Source organism: Diaporthe batatas (assembly GCF_019321695.1).
Source record: "Diaporthe batatas strain CRI 302-4 chromosome Unknown Contig00008, whole genome shotgun sequence".
Taxonomy (NCBI): Eukaryota; Fungi; Ascomycota; class Sordariomycetes; order Diaporthales; family Diaporthaceae; genus Diaporthe; species Diaporthe batatas.
In genome coordinates this window covers 83,521-104,607 of record NW_025408555.1, presented here as the reverse complement: position 1 = coordinate 104,607, position 21,087 = coordinate 83,521, and the positions used below count along the sequence as shown (strand labels likewise).

General features: G+C 61.0%; 7 protein-coding genes across 7 annotated transcripts; 6 read left to right on the top strand and 1 right to left on the bottom strand.

The window, feature by feature from the left end:
* Positions 1-45: 45 nt before the first annotated feature.
* Positions 46-719, top strand: KVR01_007257 (uncharacterized protein; the record flags this gene model as incomplete). Its single annotated transcript, XM_044789196.1, has 2 exons — positions 46-161; positions 224-719. 2 exons carry the CDS (start codon positions 46-48, stop codon positions 717-719), a joined length of 612 nt encoding a protein of 203 aa, XP_044643510.1.
* A 658-nt stretch (positions 720-1,377) lies between these two features.
* KVR01_007313 (uncharacterized protein) lies at positions 1,378-3,482 on the top strand (the record flags this gene model as incomplete). Its single annotated transcript, XM_044785764.1, has 4 exons — positions 1,378-1,714; positions 1,775-2,478; positions 2,541-2,896; positions 3,014-3,482. 4 exons carry the CDS (start codon positions 1,378-1,380, stop codon positions 3,480-3,482), a joined length of 1,866 nt encoding a protein of 621 aa, XP_044643566.1.
* A 1,746-nt stretch (positions 3,483-5,228) lies between these two features.
* Positions 5,229-7,964, bottom strand: KVR01_007218 (uncharacterized protein). The gene is made up of 2 exons (XM_044791617.1): positions 6,314-7,964; positions 5,229-6,248 (listed from the first exon to the last, which is right to left on the bottom strand). The coding sequence occupies exons 1-2, from the start codon at positions 6,660-6,662 to the stop codon at positions 5,455-5,457; spliced, it is 1,143 nt and encodes a 380-aa protein (XP_044643471.1). The 5' UTR covers positions 6,663-7,964; the 3' UTR covers positions 5,229-5,454.
* Positions 7,965-8,153: 189 nt separating this feature from the next.
* Positions 8,154-13,757, top strand: KVR01_007388 (18S rRNA pseudouridine methyltransferase). The gene is made up of 3 exons (XM_044783287.1): positions 8,154-11,491; positions 12,117-12,385; positions 12,554-13,757. Exons 1-3 carry the CDS (start codon positions 11,449-11,451, stop codon positions 13,028-13,030), a joined length of 789 nt encoding a protein of 262 aa, XP_044643641.1. The 5' UTR covers positions 8,154-11,448; the 3' UTR covers positions 13,031-13,757.
* Positions 13,758-15,177: 1,420 nt separating this feature from the next.
* On the top strand, positions 15,178-16,803 carry KVR01_007556 (uncharacterized protein; the record flags this gene model as incomplete). The annotated part of the gene is made up of 1 exon (XM_044789338.1): positions 15,178-16,803. One exon carries the CDS (start codon positions 15,178-15,180, stop codon positions 16,801-16,803), a length of 1,626 nt encoding a protein of 541 aa, XP_044643809.1.
* A 1,042-nt stretch (positions 16,804-17,845) lies between these two features.
* KVR01_007613 (uncharacterized protein) lies at positions 17,846-19,755 on the top strand (the record flags this gene model as incomplete). The annotated part of the gene is made up of 2 exons (XM_044783182.1): positions 17,846-17,893; positions 17,965-19,755. The coding sequence occupies 2 exons, from the start codon at positions 17,846-17,848 to the stop codon at positions 19,753-19,755; spliced, it is 1,839 nt and encodes a 612-aa protein (XP_044643866.1).
* A 551-nt stretch (positions 19,756-20,306) lies between these two features.
* KVR01_007164 (mitochondrial 37S ribosomal protein MRPS17) lies at positions 20,307-20,905 on the top strand (the record flags this gene model as incomplete). Its single annotated transcript, XM_044785558.1, has 2 exons — positions 20,307-20,480; positions 20,567-20,905. The coding sequence occupies 2 exons, from the start codon at positions 20,307-20,309 to the stop codon at positions 20,903-20,905; spliced, it is 513 nt and encodes a 170-aa protein (XP_044643417.1).
* Positions 20,906-21,087: the final 182 nt, after the last annotated feature.

The window sequence follows — 21,087 nt, the reverse complement described above, 5'->3', positions numbered from 1 at the left end:
CACGGCACAGCACAGCACAGCACAGCACAGCACAGCCTTGCGCGCATGGCCCAACAACAACAGCGCGACGAGCCGCAGGCGACCGGCCATGCCGCCGCCGTCGCCACAGAGCCCGCGAGACCACTGCCGCCGGGCGTGGTGCTCGGGCCTGACGGCAAGCCGTATGTCGATGTTGGACGCCGCCGTCTTGGTTTTCCCTGCAGGAACTGACATGCCTCGGTAGCTGCCGTGCCTGCTCCAGCAAGACCGCCTTCTCCGCCCTGGCGAGGTCCATGAAGGCGCCCAGCCCGACCAGCCCGACCAGCTCGACCAGCTCAACCACAACAACAGCAGCAGCAGCAGCAGCCGCCGCCGCCGCCGCCGCCGCCGCCCCGGCATCCGACTGCCCGGCCGACGTCGAGACCCTGGGCCGCGGCACCTGGACACTCCTCCACTCGATCGCCGCCACGTACCCGACCAGCCCCAGCTCGTCCCAGCAGAGCGACCTGGTCGGCTTCGTCGGCCTGTTCTCCCGCCTGTACCCCTGCTGGGTCTGCGCCGACGACTTCCGGGCCTACATCGAGAGGGACCCCGTCAGGGCCGGCAGCCGCGGCGAGTTTGGCAGGTGGCTATGCGACGCCCACAACGACGTCAACAGGAAGCTGGGCAAGCCCGTCTTCGACTGCTCCACGTGGGAGGAGCGCTGGCGCACCGGGTGGAAGGACGGGAGGTGCGACTGACCGCGACTCGATCGACGGCCCGCCTTCCTGTCGACATATGGTGTACGACTACAGAGCCACATAGACCCATCACCACTCAGCCTTCCTGGCCAGGCCAGAACAGCTCTCGGGCTGCCACCACAAATCTATAGACACTCCGGCGCACAGCCCCTTACACGGGCCTGCGCACCGACAGCAATGATTGAGCAGTTGCATACCTACAGTACGGGCCAGGCGCAGAGCTTTGGAAGCGTTTCAATGAAGCCGAGGTCCTTGTACCGTTGTGCTATGTATTCCCCTTCGGCACAGCAGAAAACTGGGTCCGTATTTCCGACGGACCGACCAGTTGGGAAACCTTCAGAATCCTTCTGGCCCTACCCAGTGCGATCCCTCAGTAAACATCTGCCCCCAAGCAGTACATACGTATCAGAGCGCTCGAGGCGTTTCGGATCATGCCACCGCCGCCGTGCATTCGATGTGGCTTACTGTGCTGCGCGCATCATGAAAACATCTTCACCGTCGGCAAGGACGCGCGAGGAATTCATTCCGCCGTGTGGAATCGGCCCGCTCAGTCGTGATGGTGGTCTGACGTTTGGAACCAGCACTCGGCGTCGCGAGATTTTGCCTGCGCTCTCCTGCTGTCTGTCGCATCGTCGCCGCGGATAGCCGCTCTGGTTGGATGATATACACACATATATATATGTACACGTTTTCCATGTCAAGCCACCAGGACGGGCCTCAAGTGAGGCTTGTGTGTGCATCGTTGCAGCATTTCCCAAGTGTGCCCCCCCTCTGTCGCTCTGCTATTCTCCAGACCATCAAAATGGGCTCCGCCGATTACGGGCTGGACAGCCTTGAAGAGCCCGTCGATGTGGCCAGGTACCTCTTCACGAGGCTGCACCAAGTGGGCATCAGATCTGTGCATGGCCTTCCTGGGGACTACAACCTTGCCTCGCTCGACTACATTCCGGAATGCGGCTTGAAGTGGGTCGGGAACGTGAACGAGCTCAACGCAGGCAAGTACTGCGGTTCGGGATGGGTGGGTGCGTGGGGATTGTAACTAACACACCTCATAGCCTATGCCGCAGATGGATACGCCCGTGTCAAGGGCATATCCGCCCTCATGACCACCTTTGGGGTTGGTGAGCTCAGCGCCCTGAACGGGATAGCAGGAGCCTTCGCGGAGCAAGTGCCTGTTGTCCATATTGTCGGCTGTCCCTCGACAACATCGGAGCAGAACGGGCTGCTGCTTCACCACACGCTGGGCAACGGGGACTTCAACGTCTTCAGGAACATGTCAAGCCTGATCTCGTGCCATGTCGCCAAGCTCAACCAGCCGGGCCAGATTGCCCGCCAGATCGATGCTGCCATCCGCGAGTGCTGGGTCCGCAGCAAGCCTGTGTATATCATGCTGCCCTCGGACATGGTCAGCGAGAAGATCGAGGGGGCCCGGCTGAGGACTCCCGTCGACTTGTCCGACCCACCCAACGACCCGGAGAAGGAAGTCTATGTTGTCGATGTCATCCTCAAGTACCTGTATGCAGCGCGGAATCCCATCGTTCTCGTCGATGCATGCGCCATCCGACACCGGGTGGTGAGCGAGGTCCACCGGCTGCTTGACAAGACAAGTCTTCCTGTGTTCGTGGCTCCGATGGGCAAGGGAGCCATCAACGAACAACACCCAGCCTACCGGGGCATCTACGCTGGTACCGCGTCCCACCCGAGCGTCGCACGGGCCGTGGAGGCGGCGGACCTCGTCCTGACCATCGGTTCTCTGAAGGTGAGCCGTATCATTCAATGGCCTTCCGTCTCGGGGCACAAACCCACTGACGTGCGACACAGAGTGATCTCAACACCGCGGGGTTCTCGTACCGGCTGTCCCAGCTGAACACCATTGACCTCCACAGCACCCACTGCACGGTGCGGTACTCTGAGTATCCAGGAGTAACCATGAAGGGTGTGCTGCGGAGGCTCACCGACGAGATCGACACCGCGAAGCTCTGCGCCGTCCCTCCTCCGCGCGTGGAGGACCAGGTCTTCGCCAAGGGTGACGGCTCGCAGACAATAACACAGTACTGGCTGTGGCCACGTATAGGCGAGTATCTGAGAGAGGGTGATATCGTCGTCACAGAGACGGGCACGGCTAGCTTCGGCATCTGGGAAACCAAGTTCCCCAAGGGCGTCACCGCATTAAATCAGTGAGTGCTTCACACGGCGGGGCTTCTCGCCCCTTGCCTGCAGAGCTCCCGTCAAGTTTTGTGCTTCTCCAAACAGCCGGGGCTGGGTTCCACCGGAGCTGACCGCGGGATATACAGAAACCTGTGGGGGTCGATAGGCTGGTCCGTAGGTGCTTGCCAGGGCGCCGCGCTGGCTGCCAAGGACGCGGGCGTGGACAGGCGGACGGTGCTGTTCGTGGGCGACGGCAGCTACCAGCTCACGGCGCAGGAGGTCAGCACGATGGTCAGGCACGGCCTGCGCGTCACGCTGTTCTGCATATGCAACGAGGGCTACACCATCGAGCGCTTCATCCACGGCGCCGATGCAGAGTACAACGACATCGCACCATGGAGGTTCAGAGACACCCCCGCCGCGTTCGGGGCGTCTGCGGGACAGGTCAAGACGCACGCCGTGAGGACCAAGGCCGAGCTGGACGGGCTGCTGAGGGACAGGGAGTTCAACGAGGCTAGGAACCTGCAGTTCGTCGAGCTGCATGTGCCCAAGATGGACGCGCCGAGGCCGCTGGTCACAGTTGCCAATGCAGCGGTCAAGAACAATTCGAGATGATGAAGGGGCGGCTTGGGGGGGGTTCGAGATGCTCACTTGATGAAATACTTGTACGTGGGATTTTTTTCCCAAGCCATCGTCAGCAAGGTCGTGGTGTATATAGACTACGAGCCATGCACAGTGTCAACATGAGGTCACGAACCTCGGACACACCTAACCTCCTGTACGATACTCATCATCCACTGGGACAATACTGGTATGGGACAGCCTCCTATCCTACTAATGAAACCTCCGAAAGAAGATTTCCTCCATAATCACCTGTAATAGAGCAACCTCCTCGGCGACAGCATCCGAAAAACAACTTTCTGTAGGACAACCCCCTACAGCATTGTAATCTTCGGGATGGCCATCTGAAGAACAAGCTCCTATGGGGCAAGCGCTTAGAGGCCGGGACCCTGCAGACAACCCCCCATCAGACAATGTACTGGAGCTGGTAAGCTATAAAGGCTCTGCCATAATATCAAATCAGTCTTGGAAGATTTGGCAGTGTGAGAATAATAGTGTATGTGAAGGAGGGTGTGAGAGAATCTCAAACAAGATTTGTGTGGATTCAACAGCGCTTGAGGTCGTTACCTCATATCTGGCGTCCTATCTCGCCGTCGTCCGAACCTGATGAGTGATCCAATGTCCACACAGACTGACTGTCACACTAGAGTAGTCCGAACCACAGCGGCCCCTGCGTCAAGCCAGCCCGCAAGACCCGTGCGGAGCCCGTTGCCCACGGGGAGTCGTGTTGCTGTACTGTAGCAGCTCTTCCTTGACCCAGTCGACCTGTGAGAGGCTTCACGGCCCAGGTGGTTCAACTGGCGGCCTTGCCCAAAGAATGACGCCTTCTCATGACCGCTGCACAAGCCTAATTCGAAACGGCGCAGGGCCACGTCTGTTCCCCCGCGACTAACTCGACGTTTGCCTTTTGAGTTTGGTTCCAAGAGCCGCGCCCTACAGCCAGGAACCCAGCACATCCAGAGACACTACCTGGGTCGGGAGTGCTGGGGGGTCTCACCTCCTACCACCCAGACCCAGATGATGTGCACCTGCTATTTCCGCACAAGAGATTGTCGAGACGATCAACCACGATTTGAAAACCAGGCTGCCAGGCCCCGCACCGAGGCACCCAGAAAGGGATTGCCGTTGTGCTTCTGGTTGTGAGGCGGAACATGACAAAGAACCAGGATTGAGGGACACAGGGAAGAATGGAAATATCAGGCCACTTGCCATGGGTTGGCGTGGGTTGTTCTTCGGACGGCTGACCAGCCGACGTGTGTAGGCGTTTCCTGTCGTCGATCTGTGTCTCAGGACCTTGGCGCCTGGATGGGTGTCGAACAGACCCCATGGATCCGGCCTGGTTGGCCAGTTGCCGTCTCATGGCTCGCTGATCACTCAATTGGTCGGCATTGCCACAACTCTATGTCTTTGTCATTCATCCTGGGCGTCTTTCTCAAGAAGCGCAGTGCAGCTTGGTTGCCTCTCTAGGGCGAGGGTTGTGACGGGCGGCTGTGGCGTATCTCAAACCCCCTGCCCCCTCGCCGCCGCACCGCGCCCACCTTGCTCTCCCGACGTCAGCCATCTCTGTGGTGGTAGTGCGGTGGTCTTGGCAGGAACAGGCCAGGAGACCTCGGGCTGTCTTTGCAAGGGTCGCCGCCAGGTAAACACCAACGTTGTCATGAATTAGTTTAAAGAGTTATAAGGAAATAATCATCGTAGAATAAGCAGCCGTCTCAAGGGTGAAATAGCTGCCGGACACCTCTCTTGCCAGCTCTATGTACACCATTATCATTCTCGTTTCGCGTCTAGCACGGTACAATCCAAACCCCAAGCCACCCCCGACCCCTTCTTGGAAAAACACCCCTGATCAAGCAAACATCAGCCCCGCCGCAAAGCCGAGTGGACGGACAAGACTCGGTCATGTCGCACAGGACCCGTGTCCCCTCGACACGGCACTTCATAGAACTAGCCCCAGCTCGTGCCGAATTCAGGCGACAAAGTCACGGGTGCTGAGATTGGCGAGCCGGCTGCGCTTGTCCCTAGACAGGCTGCGGCGACCGCCCTTGCCCTTGCCCTGTTGACCTTGTTGACCTTGTTGACCCTGCTGGGCCTGCTGGCCCTGTTGACCCTGTTGACCCTGCTGGGCCTGCTGTCCCTGTTGACCCTGCTGTCCCTGTTGGCCTTGTTGGCCCTGCTGGCCCTTGCCCTTTCCTTGCTGAGCGTTCTGACCGTTCTGGCCGTTGTTGCCCCCGTTGTTGCCCCCGTTGTTGCCCCCGTTGTTGCCCCCGTTGTTGCCCCCGTTGTTGCCGCCGCCGCCGCCAGCAGACACGGTGAACTTGGTGCAGTCATCCTGAGATCCACGCTGGGCGACGGGCATGAGGACGGGCTGATGGTTGGAGGAGGAGGTCAGGGTGCAGAGACGGTAGTTTCCGGCCGGGAGACCGCCAGCGACGTCGGCAGACAGCAGACCCTGTCCGTTGCCAGCATCGTTGATACCCTTGAAGAAGGCGAACTGGGTCGGGTCTGGGGGCTGGCTGGGATTCAGAGAGTTGCCCAAGTCCTGGACGGTGACGTGGGTGTGGCCAATGACCTGTCCCTGACCGTTGAGCCTCTGCGGAGCGGCGTAGTAGGTGGCATCAGCGTTGGTGAAGGAGCCAGCCTCGAGGTTCTGGGTCTGGACGCTGATGGTGAAGTCCTGCTCGGCCGGGACCTCATCACCGTTCTGGGGGAAGGTGATGATGGACGAGATCATCTGGTTCTTGGCGGGGATGTTTCCCATGGCTGCGCAGAAATTTGATCAGCCACACACACACACAACACACAGCGCGCGGGCAGGTTGTACTTACGGATACCGTTACACGAGCCCTCGGTGATCTGGAGACCGTTGGTGAGGGTCTTGCCGGCACACTCGTTGATGAAGTTGTTCTTGGAGGTGGCAGAGGCGGCCTGTCCGTCCTCGGCGCCGAGGCCCTGGGAGCCGTCGGAGAAGGAGCCGGTCTGGACCGCGTTATCGCTCAGAGTCGTCGAGTCGGCGTTGGCGTTGTTGCCACCGTTGTTCCCCTGGTTCTGACCGTTCTGGCCGTTGTTCCCGCCGTTGTTGTTTCCGCCATTGCCGCCGCCGCCTCCGCCTCCCCTCTGCTGGGCGAGGGCCAGGGTGAAGAGCGCCGCAGCGCTAAAGAATGCCTTGGAGACCATTTTGTTTTCTCGGGTACCGGTGAGGGAGCGTGTGGACAGTAGAAGGGACGAGACAAAGAATGGAAGGACTAGTCGACGCGAAGACCAGTCGACGCGAAGCACAAACGACAAATTACAAAGTACTAGTTATGTTGGGACCACGATCAACGTGAGTCGGGAGGTCTCGACTTGCAAGAACTTCAGTATAGAGAGCGAAAAGAAGTTTGCGTTAGTCAAAGTAGCGGCAGGAGAGGGGGAAAATCATCTGAAGGAGCGTCTGAGGACGAAAGCTGATATATGGGATGCAGGCGGCGGCACAGAGGGCTTGGCACCGTCCGGGAAGGCCCAGAGACGAACACCATGTCGCGACATGGACATGGCGGGCTGTCGAAAGGAGATTCTTCAAAGTGATGGCAGGGTAAGAAGATCCCGTCCGAGGTGAAACCTCATGCGACGAAGATGTCGTCGCAGGAGCCAAGCCGGCCGCGGACAGGGGTGTGGGCAGGGGTCGGGCCAGAGAGGGCTGAGGGACGGAGCACCGCACCTGACTGGAGGACAGGCTGGACAGGCTGGACAGGTGCCGGGCCTCACACATGGCCGGTGCAGCCCTGCTGATTTGGAAGACGCCCAGACGTCCGAGGGTCAGTTGTATGCTTGGTGGAGTACTTGGTGGAGTACCTGATGGAGCATCTCGATCAGCCGTGGCGATGTTTCTCGTGCCTGGCCGAGCCGGAACCACGACAGTTGGTGATGTTGATGTGATGATGACTGGACTGAATGTTGGGTTGCCGACAGCAACACATCATGGCCGACTCAGCAAAAGAGATGACCTCCCCATCAAGAAGGGCGAGGCTGGCCATCACATCGTCTGGACTCTGCACAGAGTACACATGCCCCGTACTTGCTGGTGGGAAAGTACCCCAGGTTTTGGAACGTGTGTGAAGCCAGGTGCTCGGTGTGCTGTGCCTGTGCCTGTGCCTGTGCCTGTACAGGGATGCCAAGGGCACCAGCAATAAGGCCGCAGCTGGGGCCCAAAAGCTTGGCGCAGTTAAGGTTGGATGAACAAGGCCCGCGTCGCAGATGGATGCCGGCCAGAGGTGAGATTGCAATGCGGCTCCGGCTGCTCAGCGCTGGCTGATGCAAGAGTGCAGAGCAAACAATCGTCCCCACATACGGGACAAGACCATGAGATGATGACTGCGGTACCCACAAGGACCTACCTACGTATGTGCCAGAATAGCAGACTATGGGGTAGCAAGATGCCCGGGCCGACATGCCCACACACAGCCCTCAGCGTCCAGCGTCCAGAGTCCAGAGGCCGAGGTGACGAGGTGACGAGGTGACGTCCCTGTCTGAGGAGGCTCTAATCCACACCCACCGGTACTTGCTTCCCCACCGCGGCACCACCCAGTGGGGATGTACTCTGTACTCCGTACATACCTAGGCACCGGCCGGGCTGCCGTCTGACTGGCCATCTCCCATCTCATCTCATCTCATCTGTACTCTGTCCTGATTTCACCCATCCAAGACGCGACAAGATGACAAGTCGCACCCCTGCTGCGGGATTTGTTATCCAAACTGCCCTCCAGACCAACAGATCTGTCTGTCATCCATGCACCTTGGGGATTGACGTCGCGCAACCGCTCCGGATGACTGTTGATCGTCTTGTTGCCCGCTCATCACACACCTTGGGATGAGGCTCCGAGTATGTACAGCCTGACCCGAGTGAAGATTCCAGAGCCCTGCGTCGGGACTCGGCCACTTTCAAGGTTTGAAGACTCTCTCCAGGCTGGCAGGCTGACTCGAGGCCGCTGTCCCTGGGGCCTTGCACCCCCAGCCCGCAGGCTCAGAGGCCGGCGAGTTACACCATCTAGCTGATCGTGGCCGGCCGAAACGGCTTCTGTCAGAGAAGTTGCGACCCCACGCTACACGGCTGCCCTTTCTTTCCCTCTCCCACACTCCCGACTCTCCCACCCTTCCACCTTCCTGCCTTCCCACCAGCCTGCCAGCGTCATCCTGCTAATCCCGCCCCTGGTCTTCCCTGTCGTGCATGTGCATGTGTCCTCCGCAGAATCCTCCGCAGAATCCAGTCATGTCATCGGCCACCGCCACAGCGCCCGTCTCAACTGCTGCACCCATGATGCCGGGCCGTCATCCCTTTTCTCTCCTTCATGCCCGCAACACGACGTGAGGCTGCCAAGTGCAGGCTGGAGCTCTCGATTCGGATGAAGCACTCAGGTCTGAACGTCGGTCGCATCTGGCATCACGCCCAGCCTCTGGGAAATGCAAGCCAATTTCAAATAAGCATGCCCACTCGGCTTGGGTGTTTGCTCGGCCTCTTCGAGGCTGCCGCCTGTGCTATGTGGTACCCTCCGTAGTATCCACAGGCAGTCCCCACCGCCCGCCTTTTCGCCCCCAGGGCCAAGGGGTTCCAAGACGCGATTCATACCCGCCGCCTACGCGGTGTAGAATCGAGAGCCCCGGCTGCCCGCCCGGCTGCCCGGGTTGCAAAACGACACTCACGACGGAAACACCAAATCAGTATCGCAGCACATGGCCCCCCGCCCTACTGTGCCACAGGCTGCAGCCCCTACCACGGAGCCCGCCCGCACGCATGCTCGCTGCCACGCGCCGTCCCCAGCCCGGCTGCCCAAAACAACGCCATGGTTTCGTCTTGGCGAAACGCCCGGGTCGAAGGGGTGCCACGCGCCCGCAATTTGCAAATTGCACGGCGCACGCCTTCGGCCTTGACAGTACCGCCGTCCGCGTGAGAGGCTAGGACGCTTTGGTCTGATGAGCCGCTCCTGCCTCCCTGTTTCTTGGAAGGATCCCCATCGCCGACATGTCTTGGATGGGATCCGTAGTGTCAGGCTCTGAAGCCCGCCCAGAGGGTATAAAGTTATCAGTTAACCAAGGTATATCATCACCGCACGGCACCTGCGCGCGCTTGTGAATCCCTAGGCGCGGGCTCAACGTCCGAAACGTTCAAACAGACGAGACAGCACAAAGTTGGGACGGGATGGCAGCTGTCAGCGACCTGCTCGTCACGGGGTCCTTGGGCAGGGCAATGCGACTGGCATGTTGCAGATGCGTGCCTGAGAAATGCCGAAGACAAGGCTGGTCTCGGTGCCTCTGCCTCGTCTGGCCAGGCTTGGCCACCTGGGCAGGCTGTCTACTAGTCGGCCAATATTCTCTCGACTCGGACTCACAAGGCCTGCAACCTACGTGCTTGCCGTCGGGCTGAACCACGGCTACGACAAGGCTGCAAAAGCTTAAACGGGGTGGGAGGGGCAAGAGGGGGCCGGGGGTCCCATACCCAGCCACGGCAACAAGAAACTCCGTCTGAACAACGGCTCTGGGCCGCGGATTGGTCGTCGCCAAGATGCGACGAGAACGAAACGTCGATCAAAACAGCAGAGCAGGGCTGGCCCGTCCGAGCTGACCTCACCTGCACCCCAAAACAAGGCCAGGCTGCGCTGACTATTCTCATGCTGCGCCGCGCACGTACAAACGCCTTAGTTAATTATTATTATCGCTATACCAACTGCCATACCACTTATTCGACTACGACAGAGGCCAGTCAGGGCCCAGACGGATCTGACTGATCAAACGGGCCTGAGTACAAGACGGTGGGGTCCCCGGATGATAGCATCAAGGGCGTTATTATCGAGGTGGGTCCTCAGCCTTCCCCTCCGAGTCGCTGTCTGTCTCCATCTCCCCGTCTCTCCAATCCGCTCGCACCTCTGGCTGCGTTGGAGGTCGGCCACCCGGCCTGCCCACCGTAGCCAGTCAGCGCCTAAGTCAGCCAGTCAATATCAGTGATCACTTCTGCCCAGTCGGGCCACCTGCGCTGTGGGTCCTGCGCCGCGCCGGCGCCGGACGACGTCGGTTTCGGATGGCCTGTATCATCGCCCTTCTTGATGTTGCAACATCGCTGATGAGATCTTGGCCTACGACCTCTCCCAATCCTGTGCCACGTCCATGCTGTGCCATGCTGTGATGGCCTACCAGCACGTCCGGAGTACGATGGGCGGGACAAGGTCACCAGATGGATGGACCGGAGTTGGCCCCGAGTAGAAAGAAGCCGCCGAGCCGTCGTGCCCACCGCCAATCCCGAGTCAGATGCACTGCAGGAAGGGCAATAGGCCGATGGGACGGACTCGTGGCGCCCGGCCTGGACCAAGATAGCCGCACACTAGCAAACCTACCAGACGGAGAGTTGCGGGATGAAAGGGCCTGACCGTGTGTGCCTGCAGGCGAGCGCAAATATGACCCGGAGGATCCGGGGAATTTATGCCCGGCAGGTGCAGGTGTACGCGCAGAACTGGACTCGGGCGCCGGGTCGGCTGGGCAGCCTACCCTGATAAACGCCCAGGTGTGTGGTACTTTAGTAACTGGGCTTGGCTGGTCTGCTATCTAATGGTCCAGTCCAACCCAAGCGCGCTCGCCTAACCGTCAGCTAGCTGCAGACTCCGAATGGTCGGCGGTCTTTGTTCCCCGAGTCATCGACCGACTCGGGGACTGCTCCGAGCCGTGTCAGGCTGTCAGCCCAGCGAAAAATAATCCAACTCCGGGTCTAGCGGCTGCCTTTCGCTCTCATCTCCCCCGCTTTGGCCCGCCCTTGCTGAAAGCTTGACTCCTCACCGTTAGTTTTAACCTTCATCCCTTCGACCACTGCGGACGTGTGCCTTTTAAACCACCCTCACCCTCCCGCCCAGTTCCCGTTGCGATTGAGATTGTGACACCACCAAGCCAGCTCCTGTCAGCCAATCGCCAATCGCCCACCTCTTGTCACATCTCGCCCGCCATGTCTTCCTCCCCGCCGCCGAACCGACGTGCTAAGCGTCCTCGTAAGTCCTTCCGCCTCATCTCATTGCCCGGGCGACCTCCGTCCATGCCCGACAGCGCCACTTGGGGTCAGGCCCGGCCCCTGGAGACAGCTTGATGCGTCATGTCCCAAACTACAAATACCCGGGTCTGTGTAGCCATGGACACGCAGCGGCGGGCGTTGGCGTCGGCAAGGTTGATGCGATTTGATGCCGAGGGTGCAAAAAATCCATCGTGCCGCACGACCAGACCAACCACTGCGCAGGGCAACCTCCCCAGCACATCAGCCCTTCCCTCCAGCCCCCTCCCAATCAATCGACCAGATCGGCGCGCCCGGCTTGTACACCTTGCTCGAGGAGGCGACGCTGAGGCTGGAGCTTGTGTGTTGGAGTGCGGAACTCGTCGAGCTCGGCGTCCTTCTGCCACCCCTCTCCGCCCAAAATCTACATTCCTCCCCCACCCGTCGTTTCCGCGTGTCAGGCCGCTGGCCCACAACATGCCATCAGTCTCCCGTACGGCATAGGCAATTTTACTCCCAGCCCAAAAAAAAAAGACACCCAGAGCAACACACCGCGGCGTCTTCAGTCTCTTCAAGACATCTTGTTTTTTTATTCCCACAGGCCTAACCTCTTTTCTTTGCCATGGCAGGAACCCAATCGCTCCCTCCACCCGAGCTGCCTCAGCTGGTCGCCGAGCAGCATGTCGCCATCCCGCCCACCGACAAGGACTCGAAGCGCCTGATTGTCGTCCTGTCGCACGCGTCGCTTGAGACTTACAAGTCGTCACACTCGCGGCCCGGCCACATGGGCGTCCAGCGCGAGGAGAAGTACTCCCTTCTCAACAGCGACGAGCACATTGGCATCATGCGCAAGATGAACCGCGACATTTCCGAAGCAAGACCCGACATCACCCACCAGGTTCGACCCCTTCTCTTCCCCCACTCCGGCGGCGGCACGCCCCCCGTCCCCACTGCCCATGCCATCTCACAGGGGGTTTTGTCGTCCAACACGGACCCGAGCTGTCCTTCAAAACACGCTGCATCCAACATGCTGGCCATGTACTAATCTGCTGTCTGTGGTCTCCAGTGTCTGCTCACCCTGCTTGACTCCCCAATCAACAAGGCGGGCAGGCTGCAAATCTACATATCTACCGCCAAGGGCGTCCTGATCGAGGTGTCGCCTTCGGTCCGCATTCCTCGTACTTTCAAACGGTTCGCCGGCCTCATGGTCCAGCTGCTGCACCGCCTGTCCATCAGGTCGACCAACTCGCAGGAGAAACTCCTCCGCGTCATCAACAACCCCATCACCGAGCACCTGCCCCCCAAGTGCCGCAAGGTCACCCTCAGTTTCGATGCCCCCGTCACACATGTCAGGAGCTACATCGACGGGCTCGACTCGGACGAGAGCATCTGCGTCTTTGTCGGCGCCATGGCCAAGGGCCCTGACAACTTCGCCGACGCATACGTCGACGAGAAGATCTCCATCAGCAACTTCAGCCTGTCCGCCAGCGTGGCCTGCAGCAAGTTTTGTCATGCCGCCGAGGACGCCTGGGACGTACTCTGAACACCACTCCTGCGCCTGAGTCCCGCGGCTGTGGGTCGGGCCCGGGAGTGGGGAGGTTCTGAGGGGAGAGGAGGGCCTGGGAGGCAGGGAAAGGGCTGCCCCTCCGCGCTAGCTATCACAACATGGCGATGACGGCGGGGCACGCGCCTCGTAACTTGGGTCGTCTGTGTTTTACACTGTCGCTGTTTTTACAACCAAAACAAGTGCGTTCAACACCGGATCCAGGAGCATTCTCCAATGCTTGTCTAGACCACTTCAACTTGGTCAGGCGGTTTCCCCCTGTTTTCTATTGTGGTATTCCCCTGCTGGGCTGGCCCTTGGTCACAAAAGGTACAGTACTGCCTGAAAAGGCCCTGAGCAGGTCTCCCGGTCAAGTGCCTGGCGACGACGTGGCTCACAATGACATCCCACCGAGGGGTTTGCAAGCTAGCGGGCTCTGGGTTGGACAAAGGCTGGGCTGGGCCGCCTGGTGAATGCACGCCGCAGCAGGCCGAGCCGGACAGGGAAGCAGCCCCAACGCCGGCCGCGCGGCTGATGGATGGCAGCTCGAGGTGATGTTGACGTACAGGGGAGGGTTGGGGTGGGTGTGGCCAGACAAGATCAAGACAAGCAAGAATACCATAAGCCGGCGATGAGCCAGGCATTGTGACAGAGTTTGGGCGCCTTGTAGTTCCGGCTCGCGAGCGGTGACCAGCAAGACGGCGTGACACGAGAGACACGAGGTACGCATCTGCATGGAATGCGTGCACGGTTCAAGATGCGGGCGGTGGGACGTGACGTATGAGCAGTGGGCAGTGGGCAGTGGGCAGTGGGCACCCTCGCCCCTCTGTTTGGCTGCCGGCGGGGTGGATCCGCGTGCGTGCAGGCCGTCGCAGGACGTACTGTGGTAGTTCTGATGTGTGTTGGTAGCCCCCGCGTGCTCGACGACCAGCACATAGTGTAGAGATTGCCGATTTCCCGCTGGACTGAAGGTACCTGGGGACGGGCTTGGGCAGCCAGCCACCAGACTTTGTGTGGGCGGGTCTCGCAGGTGGCGATGCCTCTGCCCATACGGTAAGTATTTGGACGGCCTGCAGCAGTCCTCCGTACACACCCTTTCCCCCCCTCCGAGTCGAGCTGGTCGACCGTCACACACCATCACGTTCACATGATTTATGCTTTGGGCACTCATCAGGGCGGCTAATAACAAACAGCTGGCTGCTGAAGGGTCCAGCGTCGTGGTCGGATGCCAAGAGGGCCTGCTGAGTGGCTCCCTGCAGCATGCAGCTCTTCCATCGCTCTGGCCAGACCACTGCTTGCTTCCCCTGCTTCCCCGGTGTGTCTCCACCACCTTCCTCCTGGTCTGCTGGTGTGCACCCAGGCAAGCTGGCAAGCTGGCAGGCTGGCAAGCCAGGCAAGCCAGGCACCCCGCCATGCCCGCTCGACCCCTGCGTGCCTGCCAACCTGCTTGCACACCTGCACACTTCCTGACTTCCTGCCGCAGAGCCCCCGGCATACTGTGCAGTCGGCCTGTCAGTAGTGTAGTTGGGCACCAGAGCATCAGCCCGCTTCGGTGGGCAAGCGTGGGCTCCGTCCGCCTCGTTGCAGGTCCGGCCATCCAATTCGGCCGGCTTCTTCCCCCTAGATCGACATGACCACCCCACGACGAGGCAGTCAAGCCTCCACGGCCGTCAGCTCCGCCAGGGGCGCAAGGGGCGCCAGGGCCTGGAGAGCCTGACAGCCAGACAGCCAGCCAGCCCAGCCAGCCTCAGCTCGAAAGGGTGGAGAGCATCTACCGAGTCCCGTCCTGCCGGCCATTGACGTGTCGCCAGCAACTCGACCCGACTCACACGCCGCTTGGCTACCTGCTGTCCATATATCTATGCCGTCTAGTCCCGCATCTGGCCATTCCTGCATTTTTGGCCTTGCTCTGCCAGGGCCACACACCACACATCCCGTCACAAGAGGCGTGTCCACCGCGGTAGCGCGCATACGGTACCTACCACACCCTACATAGTACCCCTTCGTCACGCCCACACGGGGCCCTCCCTGCTGCCTCCAGCTCCGTTCCTGCCTTGTGCGAGGCTGCCCCGGTCTTGGCAGTGTGCCTCCCTCCCTACTTGAACAGCCAGGCCCCTCTCCGCTCTCCGCCCGCGCCTGCTGCCACCATGTCTTCGATGCTGCCCTTTCTCGAGGTGAGCAATCTGGCTGCCTCTTCCTCCTTCTACTCTACCGTTACCCACCCCCTTGGCCTGCGGTACATCTTTGCCGCCAGCCCTTCTCCTGATCTGCCGGGCTCTCCGTCCATCGTCTACGGCATAGCCTCCTCGCCCCCGGTGCCCGTCTTCGAGCTGCGCCAGGTCAGGGACCGCCCTCTCAAGCTCTCGCGTGTCGTCTTCTCCGCAGCCTCTCCGGCAGCCCTAAGGGACTTCAGCGCGCTCGTGCAGAGGATCAAGGGAGTGGACTCGGGTGCCATAGGCTTCGGAGACCACCCCGAGCTTGACGACCAGGCCTCTGGGGCGCAACTGGCGCAGCAGTCAGACGACAGCCCAGCCTCGGCCCAGACCGACCTCGACGGTAATCTCATCAGGATGGAGGTGGTGTACGTGCCCCCCGTGCAGGACTATCCGGAATGGTACACTGGTTCCACCGTCAGGGAGACCCAATCGACCCGGAGCGAGGCCAGCCGCATCCTCAACTGGAACTACGATGTTGCCGCCGATTCTGCCGCCAGCCTGTCGTCTGAGCCCCCCACGCCGTCCTCGCACCGCTACGACGAGCGTCCTTCTCTCCTCCGCCGCAGTGTCACCACCACCACGACCCTGCTGGAACCGACGGACCCAGGGTCGGCGTCACAGAGCCCCCGCGGCCTCAGCGCTGTCGGTGCGGCTCTCATGGGGGTCGCCGCTGGCGCCGCGCTCGGGGCCGGCATCACGTACTCCGTGGTGAGGGGCTCACAAGACTTCGAACCGCCCTTGGCCCAGCGCCGATCGACATTCCCACGCCAGTACTCAGACTCGCACAGCCGGCGTGATGGTGGCACATCGGTGGCGGACCGCCGGCCGCCGCCTACCTTGCTGACCAGGCACTCGTACTCCCAGGCGCCATCCGCCGCGGATCGGGACGCCGACAGTGGCTATGACGATGCCCGCAGCCGGCACTCGTCGCGCTCTAGGCCAGCCGGCACGCCGAGTGTCCGCACGCGCAGCGAGCTGTCGACCAGCCGGAAGCCGCTCCTGCTGACGGACGTCGCCAGCCGCAGCAACGCAGGTTCTAGGTCCAGCGCCAGGACGGCCGAGATGGAAGACGTCGTCTTGGGGCCAGGAAACCCCAGACCCACTAGCTCCAGGTACAGCACGGCGTCCAGGACGTCGAAGCACCCGCCCTCGGTCCGCCGGAGCAGCACCTACGACGGCCCCGTGGTTGATAGCTACAGCTGCGTCTCGGCGGGGAGCTATCGCACGCAGAGCACTGTGCGCCCCCCGCCCCCGGCGCCGCAGCCCGAGCAGGTGCCCCGCGCCTTATCCAAGGCTCCCTCCAAGGCGCCGTCGAAAGCGCCGTCCAAGGCCCCGTCCAGGGCACCATCCAAGGCGCTGGGCCCAGCGAGCAGTCGGGAGTCTGCCGTCACAGCATGGCCGCGCGCGAGAGCCGACAGCTACGTCTCAGCGAGGCACGTTCCTTTACCCCCAAGCGGTGTAGGGAGCAACTATGCGGATGATGACCTTGAGAGCCTCGCCCCGAGTGACAGCATTAGCTGCGTGGGCAGTCGTAGGAGCGAGAGGCTGTACCAATAAGTAAACCCAAGGCAACACTGGCCGATGGGTCCAGTCAGGTCGCCGTGAGGGTCAGCCCTGCACCACCAGGGGCGGTACTCACCTATGGCTTTCCTTTTCTTCTAGGTTTGGCTTCTGATCTCTGCCTCCTTGTTTCTTGGCTCTTGTGTGTTTATGACCGGGTTGGTATACGTGAATTCGGCAGACAGGACGAAAACGACTATAACGACAGCAGCGGGCCCGAGGGCTCTGGCATCTCATAAATCATCCCACGCAGAGCAATCTGCTGCATGGAGCTCGGTCGGATTTGCAAAAGAACGAGCATGGGCAGGAGTTATGGCTTGCTAGCAACGTATCATTGCGGTGTGTGAACTTGGTCGCGTGGGATTCCCATGGGCCCATCTCTCCGAAGATTGGCCTACCATATTGCAGCTCGGGCATGCTCGTAGGTATTTCGGTATCATGTTTCCATAGGTACAAGGTGTGGATGCAGGCAAGCGCGCCCCGTCCGTCAAGCCTAATTACCAGATAGTGGGGTCGGGGGATTATAACGACAAGTTGTTGGAAGTACGACCGCCTGCTGCTTCGTCTCCCGAAGTTTTGCCACCGCCCAGATGTGCCTCCGATTGTCGGCCGGCCCATCTTCTAGCTCCGTTACGGGAACACAACGGCCCCGGTCCGGGGGCCTGGCTGAGAAATGCCCATGTACCGTAGATTGACTGGAGCGCATCTCGGGCAAGGAATGATGAGTCTTTAGAGAATCATATGGGTCCTCTATTTTTCTCCCCGTCCCCAAACCCTGCGGTCAACTGCACACACTCCTGCTAGCACGGCCATTCACACAGAGCGTGAGCACACTCTATAGATCTACCCTTGACTCACTCGTTGCCGTCCCGCCCAGTCATTCATAACCCCCTTTCCACGTCGCACCACAACGGCGCCAAGTACGCCGACACGGCCTGGCCTTACCTCCTGCTAGACTACTGGATCATCTTTGTAACGATCACACACCACCACCGGCCCTCCATTCCTGCCTCTCCGGTTCCCGAGGCTCGACGGCGCCATGCCTCACCTCAGTCTAGGGGAGTCCATCCCGCCGGACACGGCTCATGTAGGTTCTCAGCGCCCGGGACGATGGATGCAGTGGGATGTATTTGCTAACGCGAAGGACCCCTCTGAAAGGCCGTCAGCGTGTCACTGCCCACGTGGAAAGCAAACGTGGGCTACGAAGAGGGCGAGAAATGGGTTGTGAACAGCATGGTCACGGGCTACCCCAGATTCTTCATCCACCGGAGCATAGCTGCTCTTGCGCAGGACGTTGTGGACAAGTTCGGGCGGCCTGGATACTCGGCCATGCTGTTCCCCAATGCGACCATCGCCCTGAGATGCGTCGCCTTCATCAGGGAAAAGGCGCCGGCTGCGGTGCATGAGCAGCTCGACACTGTCCACCTGGTGCTGGACTCGTCGAACCCGGCAGCCGCGGCCTTGAAGCCCATCGGCCCAACAGTCTCGGCCGTCTTGTTCGTCCCCGAGGCATTCCCCTTTGCGAAGCAGTACTGGCAGCACAGCGGAGACGGCATCTCCAGCCGGCGCGCCGAGTTCTGCAGCAGCCTCCTTGACCAGGGCCTGCTGGTGCCAGATGACGCACCCAAGCCGCCGGCGTCCCCCGTGCGTCGAATGCCTTGTAAGGGCCCAAGGCGTTACCAGAGGCCCATGTCTGTCGACGAGACAGTGTCCCCACCGAGGAATGGAAACTCCAACGGGAACTCCAACGGGAACGGCAACGGGAACGGGGCGGCGCCGCCGGACACGGAAGAGACGTCCCGGTTCGTCGAGGAGCGCTTTGGCCGGAACCTGGACATATCCCTCGTGGAGCGAGCCAAGACGGCCATCAGGCGACGCATCGCCGGCACTCTGACGCACGACGTGGATGTTAAGAAACACCCACTCCCCCAAGCGGAGCCCAGCAACCGAGGCGTCAAGGGCCTGACAGAACGCGACATCTACCTGTTCCCGTGCGGCATGAACGCCATCTACACCACGCACCGCCTCCTCATGAAGGCCCGTGGCAGCCACAAGAGCATCAACTTTGGCTTCCCGTACGTCGACACCCTCAAGATCCTGCAGAAGTTCGGCCCGGGCTGTCTGTTCTACGGGCGGGCATCCGAGGAGGACCTGGACGACCTGGAGCAGAGGCTCGAGGCGGGCGAGCGGTTCCTGGGGCTGTTCTGCGAGTTCCCAGGCAACCCGCTGCTGATCTGCCCGAACCTGAAGCGGATCCGGGCGCTGGCGGACCGGTACGACTTTGCGGTGGTGGTGGACGAGACGATCGGGACGTTTGCAAACATCAACGTGCTGCAGGACGCCGACGTGGTGGTCAGCAGCCTGACCAAGATCTTCTCGGGCGACTGCAACGTCATGGGCGGCAGCGCGGTACTGAACCCAAAGAGCCGGTACTACGGCGAGCTCACCGAGGCGGCGCGGCACGAGTACCAGGACACGTACTGGCCCGAGGACGCCATCTTCCTGGAGCGCAACAGCCGCGACTTTGCCACGCGCATCGACCGCGTCAACGCCAACGCCGAGGCCATCGCCGAGCTGCTCCTCACCAACGGCCTGGTCAAGCAGGTGTACTACCCAAAGCACAACAAGGACAGGGCCAACTACGACGCGTGCAGGCTGCCGGACAAGGGCTACGGGGGGCTCCTGTCCGTCGTCTTCCACCGCAAGGAGGACGCCATGGTCTTCTACGACACCATCGAGACGGCCAAGGGCCCCAGCCTGGGGACCAACTTCACCCTGACCTCGCCCTACGTCCTCCTCGCACACTATGCCGAGCAGGAATGGGCGGCCAGCCTCGGTGTCGACCCCGACCTGATCCGCATCAGCATCGGGCTGGAGGAGACGGACCAGCTGGTTTCAATCTTCCGGGACGCCCTCGACGCGACAAAGGAGGCCTCGCAGAAGTCGTAGATATCGTAGAGTCTAGGTGGTATGGTTGAGAAATAAAAGCAAGGACGGGCCTGAGCATCACAACACATCGTTTCACATGGGCGGTAGTTGTAGCGAGAAGCATATTTGGGAAAAGGGAGCCCTCCCAAAAAAACAGAGCGGCTGCAACCAATAATAGCAAATTGAATCTCTATGTGCCTTGCAATCCCATTCATTCATTCATGGTGTGTGTGTGTGTGTCAAGATGCCGAGGACAGGCTTCGTTCGTCAAGACTGGATCCTAGCAGACCCCCTGACCCCCCCCCCCCCCAGCCCGCGACACTGCAGCAGCAGTTAGGGTCAGGGTCTGTCTGCACCGGTGCCGAGCCGGCGCAACGCCGTTGAATTTTGGATGGGCAGCCGCCTGCCGTGCGAGACACCACCGCATGCCAATTGACGACCAAGAAAGATCCACCGCCTCACAACCGCAGCCCTCCCCGAAAAGAAGTTGTCGCCAGAAAAACAGCCACGCGTCGCCCTGTGAGCCCCACGGCTCCATCGATTATATCACAGCTGGTGGTTCGCGACCCGCAATGTCTGCCAGAGCGGTGGCGCCAGCCGTATCGGCGGCGGCCAAGACAGTGACGAGGACGCCGTCGGGTGCATTTTCGAGGGAGCTGAGTGGCATAGTTGTCTCGTCGGGGCTGGCACCAAAAACGGTCAAGGTGCAGGTGGCAAAGGAGGTGTGGAACAAGAAGGTCAAAAAGGTGAGCCATGCCATCCCGACACAACAAGAACAAGTGCAGGCGTGGAACAGACCGCTGACCATCTGCTTCCTTCCCCCCCGCGGCAGAACTTCCAACACTTCGAGCGGTACCTGGTCCACGACCCAAGGGACTCCCTGCGGACGGGCGACATTGTGAGCATAAGCTCGGGCTGGCGGACGTCCAAGACCAAGAGGCACATCGTCAACCGGATAATAGCCCCTTGGGGTCCGCCTATTGACCAGAGGCCCGCCGTGCCCACGCCCGAGGAGAGGGAGGCCGCCCATGCCGCCGAGCGCGCCAAGAAGAACGCGCGCAAGCAGCTGCGCGCGCAGGCCGAGGCCATGGAGAGGGCCGTGGAAAAGGCCCACAGGACGACCGAGGAGCTCGCGCGCCGCGGCGGGGATCTGGGGTATCGCGCGCCGTGAGGTGGGCCTGCGTTGTGCGGTAGAGGTATGCTGCGAGAAGTTCGCGGCGGGGGCTGCGTAGGAGGGGGGCAGCCCGGGCCCTGTGTCCAGTGGCACGCAAGAGGCCAGGCGTGACGCGGCGTGGCGTGACCTGATGCGCCTACGGAGGGAAGTACAACGTCAAATCACACAGGCAGGCTGTA